The following is a 16373-nucleotide window of genomic DNA, read 5'->3' on the forward strand; positions in this document are numbered from 1 at the left end:
GTGAGAACAAAACGCTTCCCAGAGCATGGCAGGACCCAGGGTGACACTTTGTGCCCATCACCTGGCCCTGTGTCCCAGGAACAGCTCTGAGCCACAGGATGGCAGCTCCAGCTCCTGGGAATGCCCAGGAGAGGAGAATCCTGCCAGCCCTGGGAATGCCCAGCAGAGCAGATTCCTGTCTGGGAATGCCCAGGAGAGGAGAATCCTGCCAGCCCTGGGAATGCCCAGCAGAGCAGATTCCTGTCTGGGAATGCCCAGGAGAGGAGAATCCTGCCAGTTCTGGGAATGCCCAGCAGAGCAGATTCCTGCCAGTTCTGGGAATGCCCAGGAGAGGAGAATCCTGCCAGCCCTGGGAATGCCCAGCAGAGCAGATCCCTGTCTGGGAATGCCCAGCAGAGCAGATCCCTGCCAGGACTGAGCTGCTCTGGTCACTGCCATGGCCAGCCCAGCTCCTGCAGCTCCAGCAGCAGCACACTGGGACACCTGGGATATTTCAGCTGGGATACTGGGAGAGGGGATCTGCAAACCAGGAACACCAGCCTGCACTGCCCAGCCCAGGGGCCTCTGGAACAGAGGGAAAGGCAGTGGAGGGAAAGGCTGGCATGGCATCAGCTCCAGGGATCTGAACCTGCTCAGGGCTCCTGCCTCACCACACACAGCTGGACTCGGATTATCCCATTCCCTCTGCCAGGAGAAAACCAACAACGGGCTGTGGGATCTCCATGGGGAGAGCAGAGCTCAGCAAACGTGCTCAGAGCAGGCTGGGGTTACTGGAACTGCAGTACAAGTCAAACGCTATATCTCCTAAAAGATTGAAAAAATATCTTTAAACAAAATAATGTGGCATATTTACAGAATTCCTTAAGTGCAAACTCTTGTCACGATTCACGTAGTCGAGAGCGATTTCGACTCCCTGTACAAGAAGGTGCTCTTTCGTTAACGAAAGAAGGACTCGAGCTCCGGATTCCTGATTCAGTAACGTGTTTCTTGTGCAAGGCAGTAAAATTCCTGTTTCTTCCCAAGATTCTCCTGACGGCAGCCCCCGGAGGGAGCTGTGCCCTCCCCGTTACCGCACCACGAGGCAGGAGACGCAGAGCTTGGAGGGGCCGATGCAGTCGTCGTGGCAGAAGGCGCCGCAGCCCTTGCACATGATCATGGCTTTCAACCTGCAGTAACACTTGGAAGGGGGATCCTCCACGGCGCCGTCCTCGGCGAACGCCTGCACCGGCAGGCTCTGCCCGTGGCCGCCGGAGCTCACGGCCTGCCCGGCGGGGATGGTGGTGACGGTCACCGAGAAGGACATGACGTTGCCCATGGAGCTGCCCAGCTGGGTGCACTCGCCCACCAGCGAGCCCTGCCCCACCATGTCGGGCGAGGTGGAGACGTTGATGGTGCCGCTGTAGCTCCCGGGCAGCTTCGGGGGGTGCGGGGCAGGGAGCAGGGGGGGCTGTGATGGATCTGGGGATGGGGTGGGGGGCCCAAAGAGCTCCGTGCCACCGTGGCCCTTGCCCCTCATGGCGTGGGCCACCTGCTCCTGTGCTGCCTGCAGCAGGTCCCGGGCCAGCGCGGTGCCGTCCAAGGCCGGCACCTTCTCCTTGGCAGCCTTGGGCTCTGCGGGGCCGTGCGAGCCCTGCTCCTTCTCCCCCTGCCCCGCCCGTGGCTCCTCCTTGCCGCTGCCGTGCTCCCGCTCGTCCCCGGAGCTCTCATCGTCCGCGTCCTCCTCGCTGCTGCCGCCGCCCCGGCCGCCCTCGCCGAGCTCTGCCCGGGCGCCCTCGGCGGGGCTGCCCAGCCCCAGGCGGGGCTCGGCGCCCAGGGAGGAGCCTCTCCTCAAGCTCTCCGAGCCGCGGCCGTAGGTGGAGATGTTGAGCAGGTAGTGCCCGGACATGGCAGGCTTGCACGTCCTCCTGCCCGTGAAGCCCAGCATGAATCTCTGCCGGGTGGAGCTGCTCTCCAGCGGGAAACCTGAGTGCGGGAGGTTCGGCTGCGAGGGCTGGAGGACGGGCAGCACGTTCTGCCTCTGCACCCTCTTGATCAGAGTCTGCAGGATCTGCTCCTGGGTGGATTTGCTCAGCGCCTCGTGGTGCTGCTCGGGCGCGGGCTCCTTTCCCGAGGGCAGCGGGAAGGTCCTTGGAATGCGAGGCAGGGGCCGGCTCTGGCAGAAGATCTTGCCGAGCTGCTGCGGGGGCACACCCGATGCTCTGTCCCCCGCCTCGGCGCCGTTCCCCGCCGCCCCCTTCTCTTCCTGAGGAGCCACCGGGCCACATTTCGCTTCTGCTTTGGTCAGCGCCTTGGGCAGGATCTGCTCCAGAGGGACGCTCTTGCCCTGGAGCAGCTGCGTGACCAAAGGGTTGTTGGCAGGAATGCTGGAGCTCGCTCGGGGAGGGGATTTAAGGCTGGCTGCTACCGAGGAGCTGCTGGAGGCCGGGACGGCGGCACCCACAGCTGCAGCCTGGGCTCCGGGGCCCGCGGGCGGCAGCGGGGACACCAGAGGGGACGGAGGTTTGCCTTTGGGGAGGTCACGGCCGTTGCCGTTCCGGGCCGCGGCAGGAGGGGCCCCGCCGGGGGTGCCCGGGGAGCCGGGGGTGGCCGTGCCCCGCGGGGGGCTCGGCGTGGCCCCAGCTCCGTTCCCTAGCGCCGGGGCAGCCGCGGGGGCCGCTCCTGGCTGTAGTTGTGCTCCAGGAGGATGGCGAGCAGCTCCCGGCTCCGCCGGGCCCCGCGCCTGCGGGCGGGGCCCCGGGCCGTGGGGAAGGAACCTTCTCGAACCTCCCCCGCCTCCAGTTCCTGCCAGTTCCAGCGCCTTGGCTCCAGCTGCGGCCTGGGGGGCTCCGCCGGGGTCTCTCCCGTCTCCTCCCCTGCCCGGGGGTCTCCCCCCGCCCGGGCCGGGCCCTGGCACGGCTCCCCCGGCCGAGGCTGCGGCGGCTGCGGCTGCCGCCCTCTGAGCCTTGGCCTGCTGCGCTCGTGCCTTGATGTCGGCCAGGGTCCTGGCCCCTGTCCTGCCGGGACTGCCGAGGGACAGCGGGAAGCACGGCCTGGGAGAGACCTGGCCCGCAGGAAATGGCATCGGGGAGATTCTGGACACGGGAATCTGCAAGAGAGCGGGAGAAAAGCACAGCTGAGACACGGGGAACACCCGACCCAGGAGAAACGTGAGGAACACCCGACCCAGGAGAAACATGGGGAATACCTGACCCAGGAGAAACGTGGGGAACACCTGACCCAGGAGAAACGTGGGGAACACCCGACCCAGGAGAAACGTGGGGAACACCTGACCCAGGAGAAACGTGGGGAACACCTGACCCAGGAGAAAAGCACAGCTGAGACACCCAACCCACAGGTTGGTGTTTGCACTTTGGTCTGAGAGAACTGGTGGTGGTGGTGGTGGAGAAATCCCTTCGGAGAAATCCCTCCTGTCCCTGCCTTGAGACAAGAAACGTGTCTGACCATTGGATGTCTCCCAGGCAGTTTTGGGGTGCTGCAAACCCCGTGGCTCTGAGTGGTGGCACAGACACATTTTATGGAAAATCCTTTCCTTAGGATTTTTTCTCCTGAGAAGCTGGGAGGCCTCAGGAACAAAATGTAAACATTGATTATCTGCTGCTGTGGAATGCAACAGGTGCATCTGTGATTGGTCTCATGTGGTTGTTTCTAATTAATGGCCAATCACAGTCAGCTGGCTTGGACTGTCTGGTCAGTCACAAGATTTTATTATCATTCCATTCTTTGCCTTTCCTTTCAAGCCTTCTGATGAAATCCTTTATTCTATTCTTTTAGTATAGTTTTGATATATAATTTACTTTTAATGTAATATATATCATAAAATAATAAATCAAGCCTTCTGAAACCTGGAGTCAGATCCTCATCTCTTCCCTCATCCTGGGACCCCTGTGAACACCAGCACAGGGTGGAGCTCATCCCTCATGCCACCCCACAGCCCCCAGGCTCCCTCCCTGAAGGGCTGATCCAGCCCCTGCCCTGGCAGCCCCTGTTCCACTGTTTCATGTTATTCAGATCTAATTTTGTATTCAGATGTCCTTTGAAAGGTGTCACCACCCTGCTGGACTCAGCCTTGCTCTTCCTCCCTGCTCACCCATCATTTGTCTCCTCAGTGCCTTTGTACAAAGCCATAAAAATCCCCTGAGCTGCAGAAAAAACGCCAATAATTTACTCTTTCCTTCTACAACATTTCCCCCAATGCTCCAGCTGACTTTCCCCGTGTTTGCTTTCCCAACATATGTGCTGAGCCCTGCACTGAGCCTGGTGCTGTTCCCCCTGCAGAGATCTCAGGGAGTTCATTTGAGGTTACATTTATTTTCCACATCCATAAAATCCTCACTGGATCCCACTGAGCTCTGATCAACCACCATTTTTGGGGGATGACACATCTTGGGGACATGTCTGTCCCCATTTTCCCTGCTTTGCAAGGGAAACTATTCACAATCACCTTCAGCTCACTCTGCTGTTAAATTAAATCCCACTTAACTGCCCTGGCAGGCCAGCCCTCCTTCCTGCACGGTATTCCAGCGCTTTTTTATGGACACTTTCCCCAATTCTGTGTCACTGACAGCTCCACTGATGCTTTCCTGCCTTGGTGCTGTTCTTATCAACACGGTGACAATGATCAGCTGCTTTTGAAGTTTTGACTTTGCAGCCTTTTAGTACAGAAGGATATGAAGAGGGCAGCAGAGTTCCTGGGACACACAGGACTACAGGAATTACAGGACTACAGGAATTACAGGACTACAGGAATTCTGCCTAAGGGCTGGAGCAGCGTCAGCAGCACCTGCCTGCTCCTCACCTGGCTCTCAAAGTCTTCCTGTCCTGCTGCCTCCCTGTGCCCATCCCAGCAGGGCCCAATTCCCTCCTTCCTTTCCCAGCTGGGTTCTTGCAAAGGCTCAGCAACCCAAGCTCCTGAGATGTTCCCCAAAATTCTCCTTCCCTGCTGCTGCCCTGGCACTGCAGCTCTGTCACAGATATCTTTAATGAAAAATCCTTTCCTTGGGATTTTTCCTCCTGAGAAGCTGAGAGGCCTCAAGAACAAAATGTAAACATTGATTATCTGCTGCTGTGGGATGCAACAGGTGCATCTGTGATTGGCCCATGTTAGTTGTTTCTAATTAATGGCCAATCACAGTCAGCTGGCTCAGACTGTCTGAGCCACAAGCCTTTGTTATTCATTCTTTCTTTTTCTATTCTTAGCTAGCCTTCTGATGAAATCCTTTCTTCTATTCTTTTAGTACAGTTTTAATATAATATATATCATAAAATAATAAATCAAGCCTTCTGAAACCTGGAGTCAGATCCTCATCTCTTCCCTCATCCTGGGACCCCTGTGAACACGGTGACACAGCCCCACAAGCCAGACTGCAGTGCTGCCAGGGGCTCTGCCTTTCCCCCCAGTGTCTGTGCTGGCTGCAGGGGAGCCTGGATGGCTCCTGTGGCCCTGGGTGTCCCCAGCTGCCAGGCTCCTGTCCTTTGTCACCACAGCCCTGCAGAGCCTCCCTGTCTGCAGCCTGGCACGGCAGGAGCTGTGACAGGGACGGGCTGGGCTCTGAGGCCATTTCCACCCCCCTGAGCCCACAGTTTGGGGTTCAGAGCCCTGGGGGAGCCCCAGGGGAGGCCTGGCCGTGGCTGTGTCCCTGCTGGGCTCACCTTGAGCGGGGGCACCCGCGGCACCGCCGGCCCCGTGCTGGGAAAGGGCTGCCTGCGAAAGGCCTGGGGCTGCTGCTGCTGCTGCTGCTGGTGCTGGCAGGGCTCAGCCACACGGGGCTTCTTCTCAGGGCTGCCTGGAGCTTCCTCCCTGCTCTCCAGCTTCCTCTTGTGGGCCTCCACCCCGACCTCCATGGCCTCGCTCCCGGGGGGCTTCTTCTCCTTCTCCTTCTCCTCCTTCTCCTCCTCCTTCTCCTCCGCCATGGCCGGGGCTGTCGCAGGGCTCTGCGCCTTGGCCGCTGCCCCACCTTCCTCAGGGCTCTTTGGTTTGCTTGGGGCACCCAGAGATTCCTTCCCTGGCGCCTCCTTGGCCGCCGCAGGCTTCCTCTGCTCCTCTGCCCCGTGGCCGGAGGCGCTGGGGGGTTTTTGGGGCAGGGTTTCTCTCTCCCGGCCGGGCCCCGCTCTCTCGTTGGTTCTCACCGCTCGCCGCTCCGGGGACACCTCAGGCTTGGCTGCCTTGGGCCGTGGCTCCTCTCCCGCTCTCCTGGGGGCTCCCGGGGCTGCCTGGGGCTCCGGGGGGGCTGTGGGTGTGCTCTGCTCCCGCCGTGGGGCCGGGGGGCTGCGGGGCCGGCCGGGCTCCGCCGCCTCGGGCTGCGCTGTCAGGCGCTCCGACTCCTCGGGGCTCAGCCCAGAGCTGCCAAGGGAAACACAGATCCTGCTTTGTAAAACAGCCCTGCAAATCTACCCCATCCTTGGGAAATGGGGGCTGGATTCTGTAAATAAGCTCCCTAAAGAGATGTCTCACACACCCAGTTCTGTGCCACCATCACTGAGAACCTTCCCTACTGATTATCCTTGCACAGGAAACAGAAATGAGCATCAGAGATTGAAACCAGCTAAATGCAATACATGCAACACTGGGTAGCTCCAGGGCTGCTCCAGACACCAACTTTCCAGGCTGCACACCCAAAGGGTTTGGCCAACAGTGAGTATTTCCCTGTATGAGCCCCCAGTGCCTCCTCTGCAGCTCACACGGTGACACTGGCAGGAGGGGACACTGAGAAGGAAAGGTCCCACCACCCCTGCAGGAGGAACATGGGATCTAATTCCCACAGAGATGTCTGGGAAAAGTTTCTCCTCCTGGATTAACTTCATCCATCCCTGTTAGTGATTTGTCAAATTGGATTTTTTCCTCAAACACAACCCTGTGAAGGTCTGGTGAATCTGTCGATTGGTTCCCCACACAAGTTCTCAGGAGCTGAGCTCCTGCTCATGTCCCCTCCATGGTGTCCTGCTGTCCCCTGACCCTTCATGCCCCAGGACTGGGGCTGTTGTCACCTTCCCATCTGGCTCAGGTGGCTGATGAAGCTCCTGGTGAGCTGCACTCCCAGCCTGGTGTATCCCTGTAGTTGTTCCTACAGCCTGTAGGGACACCCACAGCATCCCAAGCACACCATGGAATGCTAGGAATGCCCCCAAAGCTGGCACAGGGCAGGGTTAGAAATCCCTGGTTAAAACACCCAGGATGAATGGGGGGCACAGGGACTGGCAGGGTTAAAACAACCCCAACCTGGCACAGGGCAGGGTTAGAAATCCCTGGTCAGTTATTTACACCTGTGTGCTCCTTCCCAGGTCTCTCATCAACTCAGAAACCCCAAACCCTCCCTGTAGCCCCAAAGGATGGGAAACCTCTGAAGCAAGAGGAGGCAGACAATGAAAGCTTGGCAGATTTGGTGTGGGTCTGGACATGTGGGAATGCAGGTCCTGACCCTGGGCTGGCTCCAAGCAAGGAGGGGAAGAGGAGTGACATCTCAGGACACCCTGCAGTGGATAAAGGGTGACAAACCTCCCTCCTGACCCAGATCCTGCTGGCATTCCCAGCTTCCTGGAACCAGCAGAAGCCAGGAACCTCCCTGAGGCTCCAGGGAACCCAATGTCCATGGATGGACAGCCCAGAACCCAGCTGAGCCCTCACCTCTGCCCGTAGTAGCTCTCAAAGAAGTGCTCCTTCCACAGCTCCACCTTCTTCTCCTTCTCGATCTCCTGCCGGATCCGGAGCTGCATTTCTGGGGTGAACTCTCCTGGGGATGCAGAGGGGAATTCTGAGCAGGGAAGGGCTGGGAAGCAGGGCAGGGACCCAGGTGGGTGTCCCAGGAGCCCTGGCAGCCCAGGCTGCTGCTCCACTGAATGGGGCAGTCCAGGGAACGGAGCTGGGAAGGAAATGGAGCCCCAGGAGGGGCTGAGGGAGCTGGGAAGGGAATGGAGCTCCAGGAGAGGCTGAGGGAGCTGGGAAGGGAATGGAGCCCCAGGAGGGGCTGAGGGAGCTGGGAAGGGAATGGAGCCCCAGGAGGGGCTGAGGGAGCTGGGAAGGGAATGGAGCCCCAGGAGGGGCTGAGGGAGCTGGGAAGGGAATGGAGCCCCAGGAGAGGCTGAGGGAGCTGGGAAGGGGCTCAGCCTGGAGAAAAGGAGGCTCAGGGGGGACCTTGTGGCTCTGCACAAGTCCCTGACAGGAGGGGACGGCCAGGGGTGTCGGGTTCTGCTCCCAGGGAACAGGGACAGGAGGAGAGGGTCAGACCTGGAAGGGCCTCACCACCCTCCCAGGGAGGAATTTCCCCAATTTCCATCCAAACACCCAAAGTGATGGCTCAAAGCACTCCATGCCCTGCTCTGGAACAGAATTTCCCTTCTCTGCCCCCAGCAGTGTTTGTGTTTAGGTGCCACAGCCCCAGAGTACCTCAGCTCTACTGTCACTTCAGATTTTAAAAATTTTCTCCTTCTTTTCTCACCTCTTCCAGAGAGTTCCTGTGTCAGTTTAACACAGAACTCCTCCTGCAGCCTCCTCCCACCCTGAGCCCCCCAGCTCATCCCTGGCTCATCCTGGGGCTCCCCAGCCCCTCCTTGGCTCATCCTGGGGCTCCCCCATCCGAGGGTCCTGGGGCTCCCCAGCCCCTGCCCAGCTGGGGGTCCCGGGCAGGCTTTACCTTCTGACAGCCTCTCCTTCCAGCCCTGAGCGGCCGAGGTGAAGAACTCGTTGTTGAGCGCGGAGCTGCTGAGCTTCATCAGCCCGTCAGGGCCCACCTGGGGGGACAGAGCTGGGTCACCTGCTGGCCACAGCCTGGCCACAGCCTGGCCACAGCCTGGTCACAGCCTGGCCACAGCCCTGGTCACAGCCTGGCCACAGCCTGGCCACAGCCTGGTCACAGCCTGGCCAGTGCCTGGTCACAGCCTGGTCACCTGCTGGTCACAGCCTGGTCACAGCCTGGTCACAGCCTGGTCACCTGCTGGCCACAGCCTGGCCACAGCCCTGGTCACCTGCTGGCCACAGCCTGGTCACAGCCTGGTCACAGCCTGGCCACAGCCTGGTCACCTGCTGGCCACAGCCTGGTCACAGCCTGGCCACAGCCTGGTCACCTGCTGGTCACAGCCTGGTCACAGCCTGGCCACAGCCTGGTCACCTGCTGGCCACAGCCTGGTCACAGCCTGGTCACAGCCTGGCCACAGCCTGGCCACAGCCTGGTCACAGCCTGGTCACAGCCTGGCCACAGCCTGGTCACCTGCTGGCCACAGCCTGGTCACAGCCTGGCCACAGCCTGGCCACAGCCTGGTCACAGCCTGGTCACAGCCCTGATCTCCTGCTGGCCACAGCCTGGTCACAGCCCTGGTCACAACCTGGTCACAGCCTGGTCACAACCTGGTCACAACCTGGTCACAACCTGGTCACTGCCCTGGTCACCTGCTGGCCACAGCTCAGTCACCTGCTGGCCATTGCCCTGGTCACAGCCTGGTCACCTGCTGGCGACAGCTCATGCCACAGCCCTGGTCACCTGCTGGCCAGCTGCTGGCCACTGCCCCATGTCACCTGCTGGCCACTGCCTTGGTCACAGCTCTGGCCACCTGCTGACAAGAGCCCTGGTCAGCTGCTGGCCACAGCCCCATGTCACCTGCTGGCCAGAGCTCATGGCCACAGCCCGGTCACCTGCTGGTCACCTACTGGCCACAGCCCTGGTGTGCTGGGCCATGGCTGGAGCAGGGGAGCAGCTTTAGTGTCCAGCCCTGTGGGGACCAGGATTTTGTGACACAGCTGGACAAAGCAGAGCCTCAGAGGGGCACACTGAAAACGTGCTGCTGCTTCAGAGGGGCACACTGAAATCATGGTGCTGTTTCAGAGGGGCACACTGAAATCATGGTGCTGTTTTTCCCAACAGTTCTGGAGGATTTGGGAACACTCCCACCAGCCCAGCCCCTATGTCCAGCCTGGCCTTGGGCACTGCCAGGGATCCAGGGTGGGCACCCTGTGCCAGGGCCTGCCCACCCTGCCAGGGAACAATTCCTCATTCCCAATCTCCCATCCATCCCTGCCCTCTGGCACTGGGAGCCATTCCCTGGCTCCTGTCCCTCCATCCTTGTCCCCAGTCCCTCTGCAGCTCTCCTGGAGCCCCTTCAGGCCCTGCAAGGTCCTGAACAATGACAATGATTATTAGGTGACTATTATTATTATTATTATTATTATTATTATTATTATTATTATTTGACAGTGAGGTCACCCAAAGGTGGATTGGCTCTCCCTGCCCCTGTGCCCCTCTGCCCACAGGTACAACAGGATCAGGATCCTCCACCTGGCATCCCTCCCTGCCTGCCCCAGAGCCCTGCAGGGTGGGACAGCCCAGGTGAGTGTGTACCTGTGTGGGACAGCCCAGGTGAGTGCTGTACCTGTGTGGGACAGCCCAGGTGAGTGCTGTACCTAGGACAGCCCAGCCCAGGTGAGTGTTGTACCTGTGTGGGACAGCCCAGGTGAGTGCGTACCTGTGTGGGACAGCCCAGGTGAGTGTGTACCTGGAGCAGCCCAGCCCAGGTGAGTGTGTACATGTGTGGGACAGCCCAGGTGTCCATACCTGTCTGTCCACGTCGGGCAGCAGCAGCAGCAGGCACTGCTGGCCCTTGGGGGACAGCCCAGGTGAGTGTGTACCTGGGACAGCCCAGGTGAGTGTGTACCTGTGTGGGACAGCCCAGGTGAGTGTGTACCTGGTGCAGCCCAGGTGAGTGTGTACCTGTGTGGGACAGCCCAGGTGAGTGTGTACCTGGTGCAGCCCAGGTGAGTGCTGTAGCTGGTGCAGCCCAGCCCAGGTGACCATACCTGTCTGTCCACGTCGGGCAGCAGCAGCAGCAGGCGCTGCTGGCCCTCAGGAGGCAGCAGGCTGAAGGTGTGCTTGTTGATCAGGGCCCTCAGGTTGGTGTTCACCAGGATGGAGTCCGGCGTCTCCACGTCGATCTCGGCACAGCGCGCTCGCTTCAGCTGCCCTGGGGAGCACAACACAACACACCTGGTCAGCCTCACCTGGTCAGCCTCACCTGGTGAGCACAACACACCTGGGCAGCCTCACCTGGTCAGCCTCACCTGGTGAGCACAACACACCTGGGCAGCCTCACCTGCCCTGCCCTGGGGCCCTGGGAGCTGTCCCAGTGTTCCCTGGGCCTCTGGACACAGCTGGAATACCTGTCACACTGGGGTTTCCCTGATGCCTCAGGTGTGAGACCTCGTGAGAGGGCATCCATTTGTTTGGGACCACTTTGGGTTCACCTGGGTGCAGCCCTGGCTGGGCTCTTGTGCTGCCCAAGGTGGATCCATGCAGGAGATCCTTTCAATAAATCCCTGCTTTATTCTTTAGTTTTTCTGTTTTTCCCATTCTGTGCTGCTTTGGTGTGTGGGTCTGGGTTTCATACCAGGGCATGGTGAGCTCTGGGCACAGAGCAGGGACACAAAACAATTCCTGCTCCAGCTGGGCACCAAGGACAAATGACCCAAATCTCAGCCCAGGAGCACAAAGAGGAGAGAGAAAAACAAGGATGGGACTGCAGGGGCTAAAGCTGGAATGGGACAATGAACTGCAAGGTGCAAATGGAGCAGAACTGATCCCAGTGACAGACCCCGTGCCTGGCTGTGCATTTTGGGGCCATTTTGGTTCATCTTGGGTTCATTCTGGGACCATTTTGGTTCATCCTGGGTTCATTTTGGGACCATTTTGGTTCATCTTGGGTTCACTTTGGGACCATTTTGGTTCACCTTGGGTGCAGCCCTGGCTGGGCTCTTGTGCTGCCCCAGGTGGATCCATGCAGGAGATCCTTTCAATCAATCCCTGCTTTATTCTGTAGCCCTGCCCAGCCTCTGCTCCAGCTCAGCCTGCACAAGGCATCACCCCAAACACAACCCCGTGAAGGTCTGGTGAATCTGTGGATTGGTTCCCACACAAGTTCTCAGGAGCTGGAGGGAGCTGAGCCCCTGCCATGTCCCCTCCACGCTGTCCTGCTGTCCCCTGTCCCCCTCATGCCCAGGACTGGGGCTGTTGTCACCTTCCCACGAGCACAGACCTGGCTCAGCAAGCTCTGCACTAAACCAGCACAACCCTTCATCTAAATCTGAAAGTGATGGGCACATCCCAAACCTGGCAATGGGCAAAGCCTGGCAATGGGCACATCCCCACACTGGGAATGGGCACATCCCAACCCTGGCAATGGGCACATCCCTAATCCTGGCAATGGGCACATCCTGGCAATGGGCACATCCCAAACCTGGCAATGGGCACATCCCTAATCCTGGCAATGGGCACATCCCAGCCCTGGCAATGGGCACAGCCTGGCAATGGGCACATCCCCACACTGGGAATGGGCACATCCCAGCCCTGGCAATGGGCACATCCCAAACCTGGCAATGGGCACATCCCTGTGCAATAGGCACATCCCACCCCTGGCAATGGGCACATCCCACCCCTGGCAATGGGCACATCCCAGCCCTGGCAATGGGCACATCCCAAACCTGGCAATGGGCACATCCTGGCAATGGGCACATCCCAAACCTGGCAATGGGCACATCCCAGCCCTGGCAATGGGCACATCCCCAGCCCTGGCAATGGGCACATCTCCAATGCTGGCAATGGGCACATCCCAACACTGGCAATGGGCACATCCTGGGAATGGGCACATCCCTGTGCAATGGGCACATCCCAGCCCTGGCAATGGGCACATCCCAACCCTGGCAATGGGCACATTCCCACATCCCACCCCTGGCAATGGGCACACCTTCGCAATGGGCACATCCCAACCCTGGCAATGGGCACATTCCCACATCCCACCCCTGGCAATGGGCACACCTTGGCAATGGGCACATCCCAACCCTGTCAATGGGCACATCCCAGCCCTGGCAATGGGCACACCTTGGCAATGGGCACATCCCAACCCTGTCAATGGGCACATCCCAGCCCTGGCAATGGGCACATTCCCACATCCCACCCCTGGAAATGGGCACACCTTCGCAATGGGCACATCCCAACCCTGTCAATGGGCACATCCCAGCCCTGGCAATGGGCACACCTTCGCAATGGGCACATCCCAGCCCTGGCAATGGGCACATCCCAACCCTGGCAATGGGCACATTCCCACATCCCACCCCTGGAAATGGGCACACCTTCGCAATGGGCACATCCCAACCCTGTCAATGGGCACATCCCAGCCCTGGCAATGGGCACACCTTCGCAATGGGCACATCCCAACCCTGGCAGTGGGCACATTCCCACATCCCCAGCCCTGCCTGAGCTCCAGGAGCCCCTGGACAGCCAGGGATGCCAGGGTGGGATTGTTGGGATCACCTGGGCAGCTCCAGGAGCTGAACTCCATCACCCTTGGGGGTTTCTCCCCCTCAGGACATTCCACCCCTTTGTAGGAAAATCCCCAAATTCCCCAGGGTCAGTCCCACCCTTGGAAAATGTGACAGGAACCAGTAAAGTTGGGAGGGCTGAGAAAGCTCCAGGAAAGGGCTGGGAGCCAAATCCCAGCACGGAGACCCAGGGAGGAATTTCTTTTCCCTTTTTCATGCTATTAGAGTCTGTAATTACATCAAAACCCCACAAATAATGCAGCTCCAACAGCTGGGAAGTCCCAGGAGAGGCCCAGCTGGGAAGGGCTGATCTGAGGATGGAATTGGGAATTATTTATCCCAATCCCAGCAGCCTGGCAGCCCCTCCCAGGGTCCCTCAGCAATGCAATGAGCTCTCTCCGCTCTGCTCTGCTGGTTTGGGATTTGCCCTGGCACTGGAGCAGCCAAAGCCCTGGGGAAGCAGGAGAAGCAGGGGATGGAAGCAGGAGAGGCAGGAGAAGCAGGAGAAGCAGGGATGGAAGCAGGGAATGGAAGCAGGAGAAGCAGGGGATGGAAGCAGGGAATGGAAGCAGGGGATGGAAGCAGGAGAAGCAGGGAATGGAAGCAGGGATGGAAGCAGGAGAAGCAGGGATGGAAGCAGGAGAAGCAGGGATGGAAGCAGGGATGGAAGCAGGAGAAGCAGGGATGGAAGCAGGAGAAGCAGGGATGGAAGCAGGAGAAGCAGGGATGGAAGCAGGGATGGAAGCAGGAGAAGCAGGGATGGAAGCAGGAGAAGCAGGGATGGAAGCAGGGATGGAAGCAGGAGAAGCAGGGATGGAAGCAGGAGAAGCAGGGGATCCATCTCTTACTTGCATGCAGCCTGTCAGATCTGGGGAAGGGCTTCTTGGGCAGCCCTGGCAAGGAGTTCTCCAGCTTCACCGAGGGCGAGGAGCTGCACGTGGAGTTTGGGGGGCTGCTGGAATGTCCATCTGTCTGCTTGCCTTCCCAGCCTGCCAGAGAGGGACACATGGAGCAGGGGCATGAACAGGGGAACCCTGCAGGAGCATCATCCTGAGGGGATGGAGCTCCCAGAGCCATCCCTGCAGCCCCAGCAGCTCCAGCACAGCCATCCCTGAGCTCCTGCAGGGAATGGAGCTCCCAGAGCCATCCCTGCAGCCCCAGCAGCTCCAGCACAGCCATCCCTGAGCTCCTGCAGCTCCAGCACTGACATTCCTGAGCTCCTGAACCATCCAGAGCCATCCCTGCAGCCCCAGCAGTGCCAGCACAGCCATCCCTGAGCTCCTGCAGCTCCAGCACTGACATTCCTGAGCTCCTGAACCATCCAGAGCCATCCCTGCAGCCCCAGCAGTGCCAGCACAGCCATCCCTGAGCTCCTGCAGCTCCAGCACTGACATTCCTGAGCTCCTGAACCATCCAGAGCCATCCCTGCAGCCCCAGCAGCTCCAGCACAGCCATCCCTGAGCTCCTGCAGGGAATGGAGCTCCCAGAGCCATCCCTGCAGCCCCAGCAGCTCCAGCACAGCCATTCCTGAGCTCCTGCAGCTCCAGCACAGCCATCCCTGAGCTCCTGAACCATCCAGAGCCATCCCTGCAGCCCCAGCAGTGCCAGCACAGCCATCCCTGAGCTCCTGGAGGGCTCCTGCCCAGCAGCTGAGTGCAGGAGATCCATTGGAGCCACCAGGATATCCCAAACCAAAGGCATGCACAGGCACATCCCACATTTCCCAGTTAATCCCAGTTCATTTCCCATCTCATCTGACCCAGCCATGGTCCCATTCACACTTCCAGAGCTCCTGGCAGGGAAATCTCTCCAAACCTGCCCTGTCCTTGCTGAACTTCACCCCTCTCCTGCAGCTTCTGTCCCTGGGAAACTCCTCCTCTTCTTCCCAGGGCTCAGTTTCCCATCCTGGTTCCTCTCCCTCCCTTCCCTCCCTCACAGAAGCTCTTCCAGCTCTGAATAAATCCCTGAAATTGTGCAAGTTGTTCTCTCCTTCCATCAATTTGAATAGTGACACTGGGAATTGCCCCTGCCTTGGACTGGGGACACTGGGACTGGAATGGGGACACTGGGAATGCCCTGGCTTGGAGAGGGACTGGCACAAGCTGGATGTGTGCCCCAGCCCAGCTGCCTGCAAGGAATGGGGCTGGAATGCTGAGCCCTGCCAGGGATTGTGTGGGGCACTGAGCCTGCCCCAAGCCAGGGAATTCCAGAGGTGCCAGGGAATTCCAGAGGTGCCAGGGAATTGCAGAAATGGGCAGGTGCCAGAGAATTCCAGAGGTGCCAGGGAATTCCAGAGGTGCCAGGGAATTCCAGAGGTGCCAGGGAACTGGGCAGGTGCCAGAGAATCCGGCAGCTGCCAGGGAATTCCAGAGATGCCAGGGAATTGGGCAGATGCCAGGGAATTCCAGAGGTGCCAGAGAACTGGACAGGTGTCTGGGAATCCAGCAGGTGCCAGGGAATTGAGCAGGTGCCAGGAAATTCAGTTACTCTGGGAAGAAATCAGGGAAGGCTGGCTGGAATAGGTACCAAGACTTTGGGATACCATGGCAAACCTGGTGCTGGCAGGGAGCCCCTGACCTCACTGCTCCCTGACACCACCAATTCTGGAAACCTCTCAGGGATCCTGTTCCAGGTGGGGACAGGACATGGAACCCACCCTGAAGGAGCAACTTCAGAAAACATCAAATCCAGGAGAAATCCCAAATATAAACACCAGGAGAAACTCCCAAATATAAATATTGGGAGAAACTCCCAAATATAAACACCAGGAGAAACTCCAAAATATAAATAGCAGGAAAAATCCCAAATATAAATAGCAGGAGAACCCCAAACAGAAATAACCAGGAGAAACTCCCAAATATAAATAGCAGGAGAAACTCCCAAATATAAACACCAGGAGAAATCCCAGAACAGAAACATTGGGAGAACTCCCAGAACAAAACAGAAATAGAGAGAACCGAAAATAGAAATAACCAGGAGAAACTCCCAACTATAAATAACAGGAGAAATCCCCAAAGATAAACACTGGGAGAAATCCCCAAACATAAATAGCAGGAGAACCCCAAATATAAACACCAGG

At 58.9% G+C, this 16373-nt stretch overlaps 1 protein-coding gene across 1 annotated transcript in view; it reads right to left on the bottom strand.

The window, feature by feature from the left end:
• Positions 1–249: 249 nt before the first annotated feature.
• ASXL2 (ASXL transcriptional regulator 2) overlaps positions 250–16373 on the bottom strand; it is a 57750-nt gene continuing 41626 nt past the window's right edge. The window contains exons 8-14 of the mRNA XM_054293488.1: positions 14143–14283; positions 10781–10944; positions 8628–8724; positions 7622–7727; positions 5908–6340; positions 5650–5871; positions 250–3085 (exon numbers count right to left, since the gene is read on the bottom strand). Of these exons, the coding sequence (XP_054149463.1) occupies positions 1067–3085; positions 5650–5871; positions 5908–6340; positions 7622–7727; positions 8628–8724; positions 10781–10944; positions 14143–14283 (3182 nt within the window). The 3' untranslated portion in view covers positions 250–1066. The remainder of the gene's footprint in view (positions 3086–5649; positions 5872–5907; positions 6341–7621; positions 7728–8627; positions 8725–10780; positions 10945–14142; positions 14284–16373) is intronic.

This window comes from Melozone crissalis, unplaced genomic scaffold, assembly GCF_028551555.1.
Source record: "Melozone crissalis strain CALT ecotype California unplaced genomic scaffold, PUWL_Pcris_2 ptg000150l_1, whole genome shotgun sequence".
NCBI lineage: Eukaryota > Metazoa > Chordata > Aves > Passeriformes > Passerellidae > Melozone > Melozone crissalis.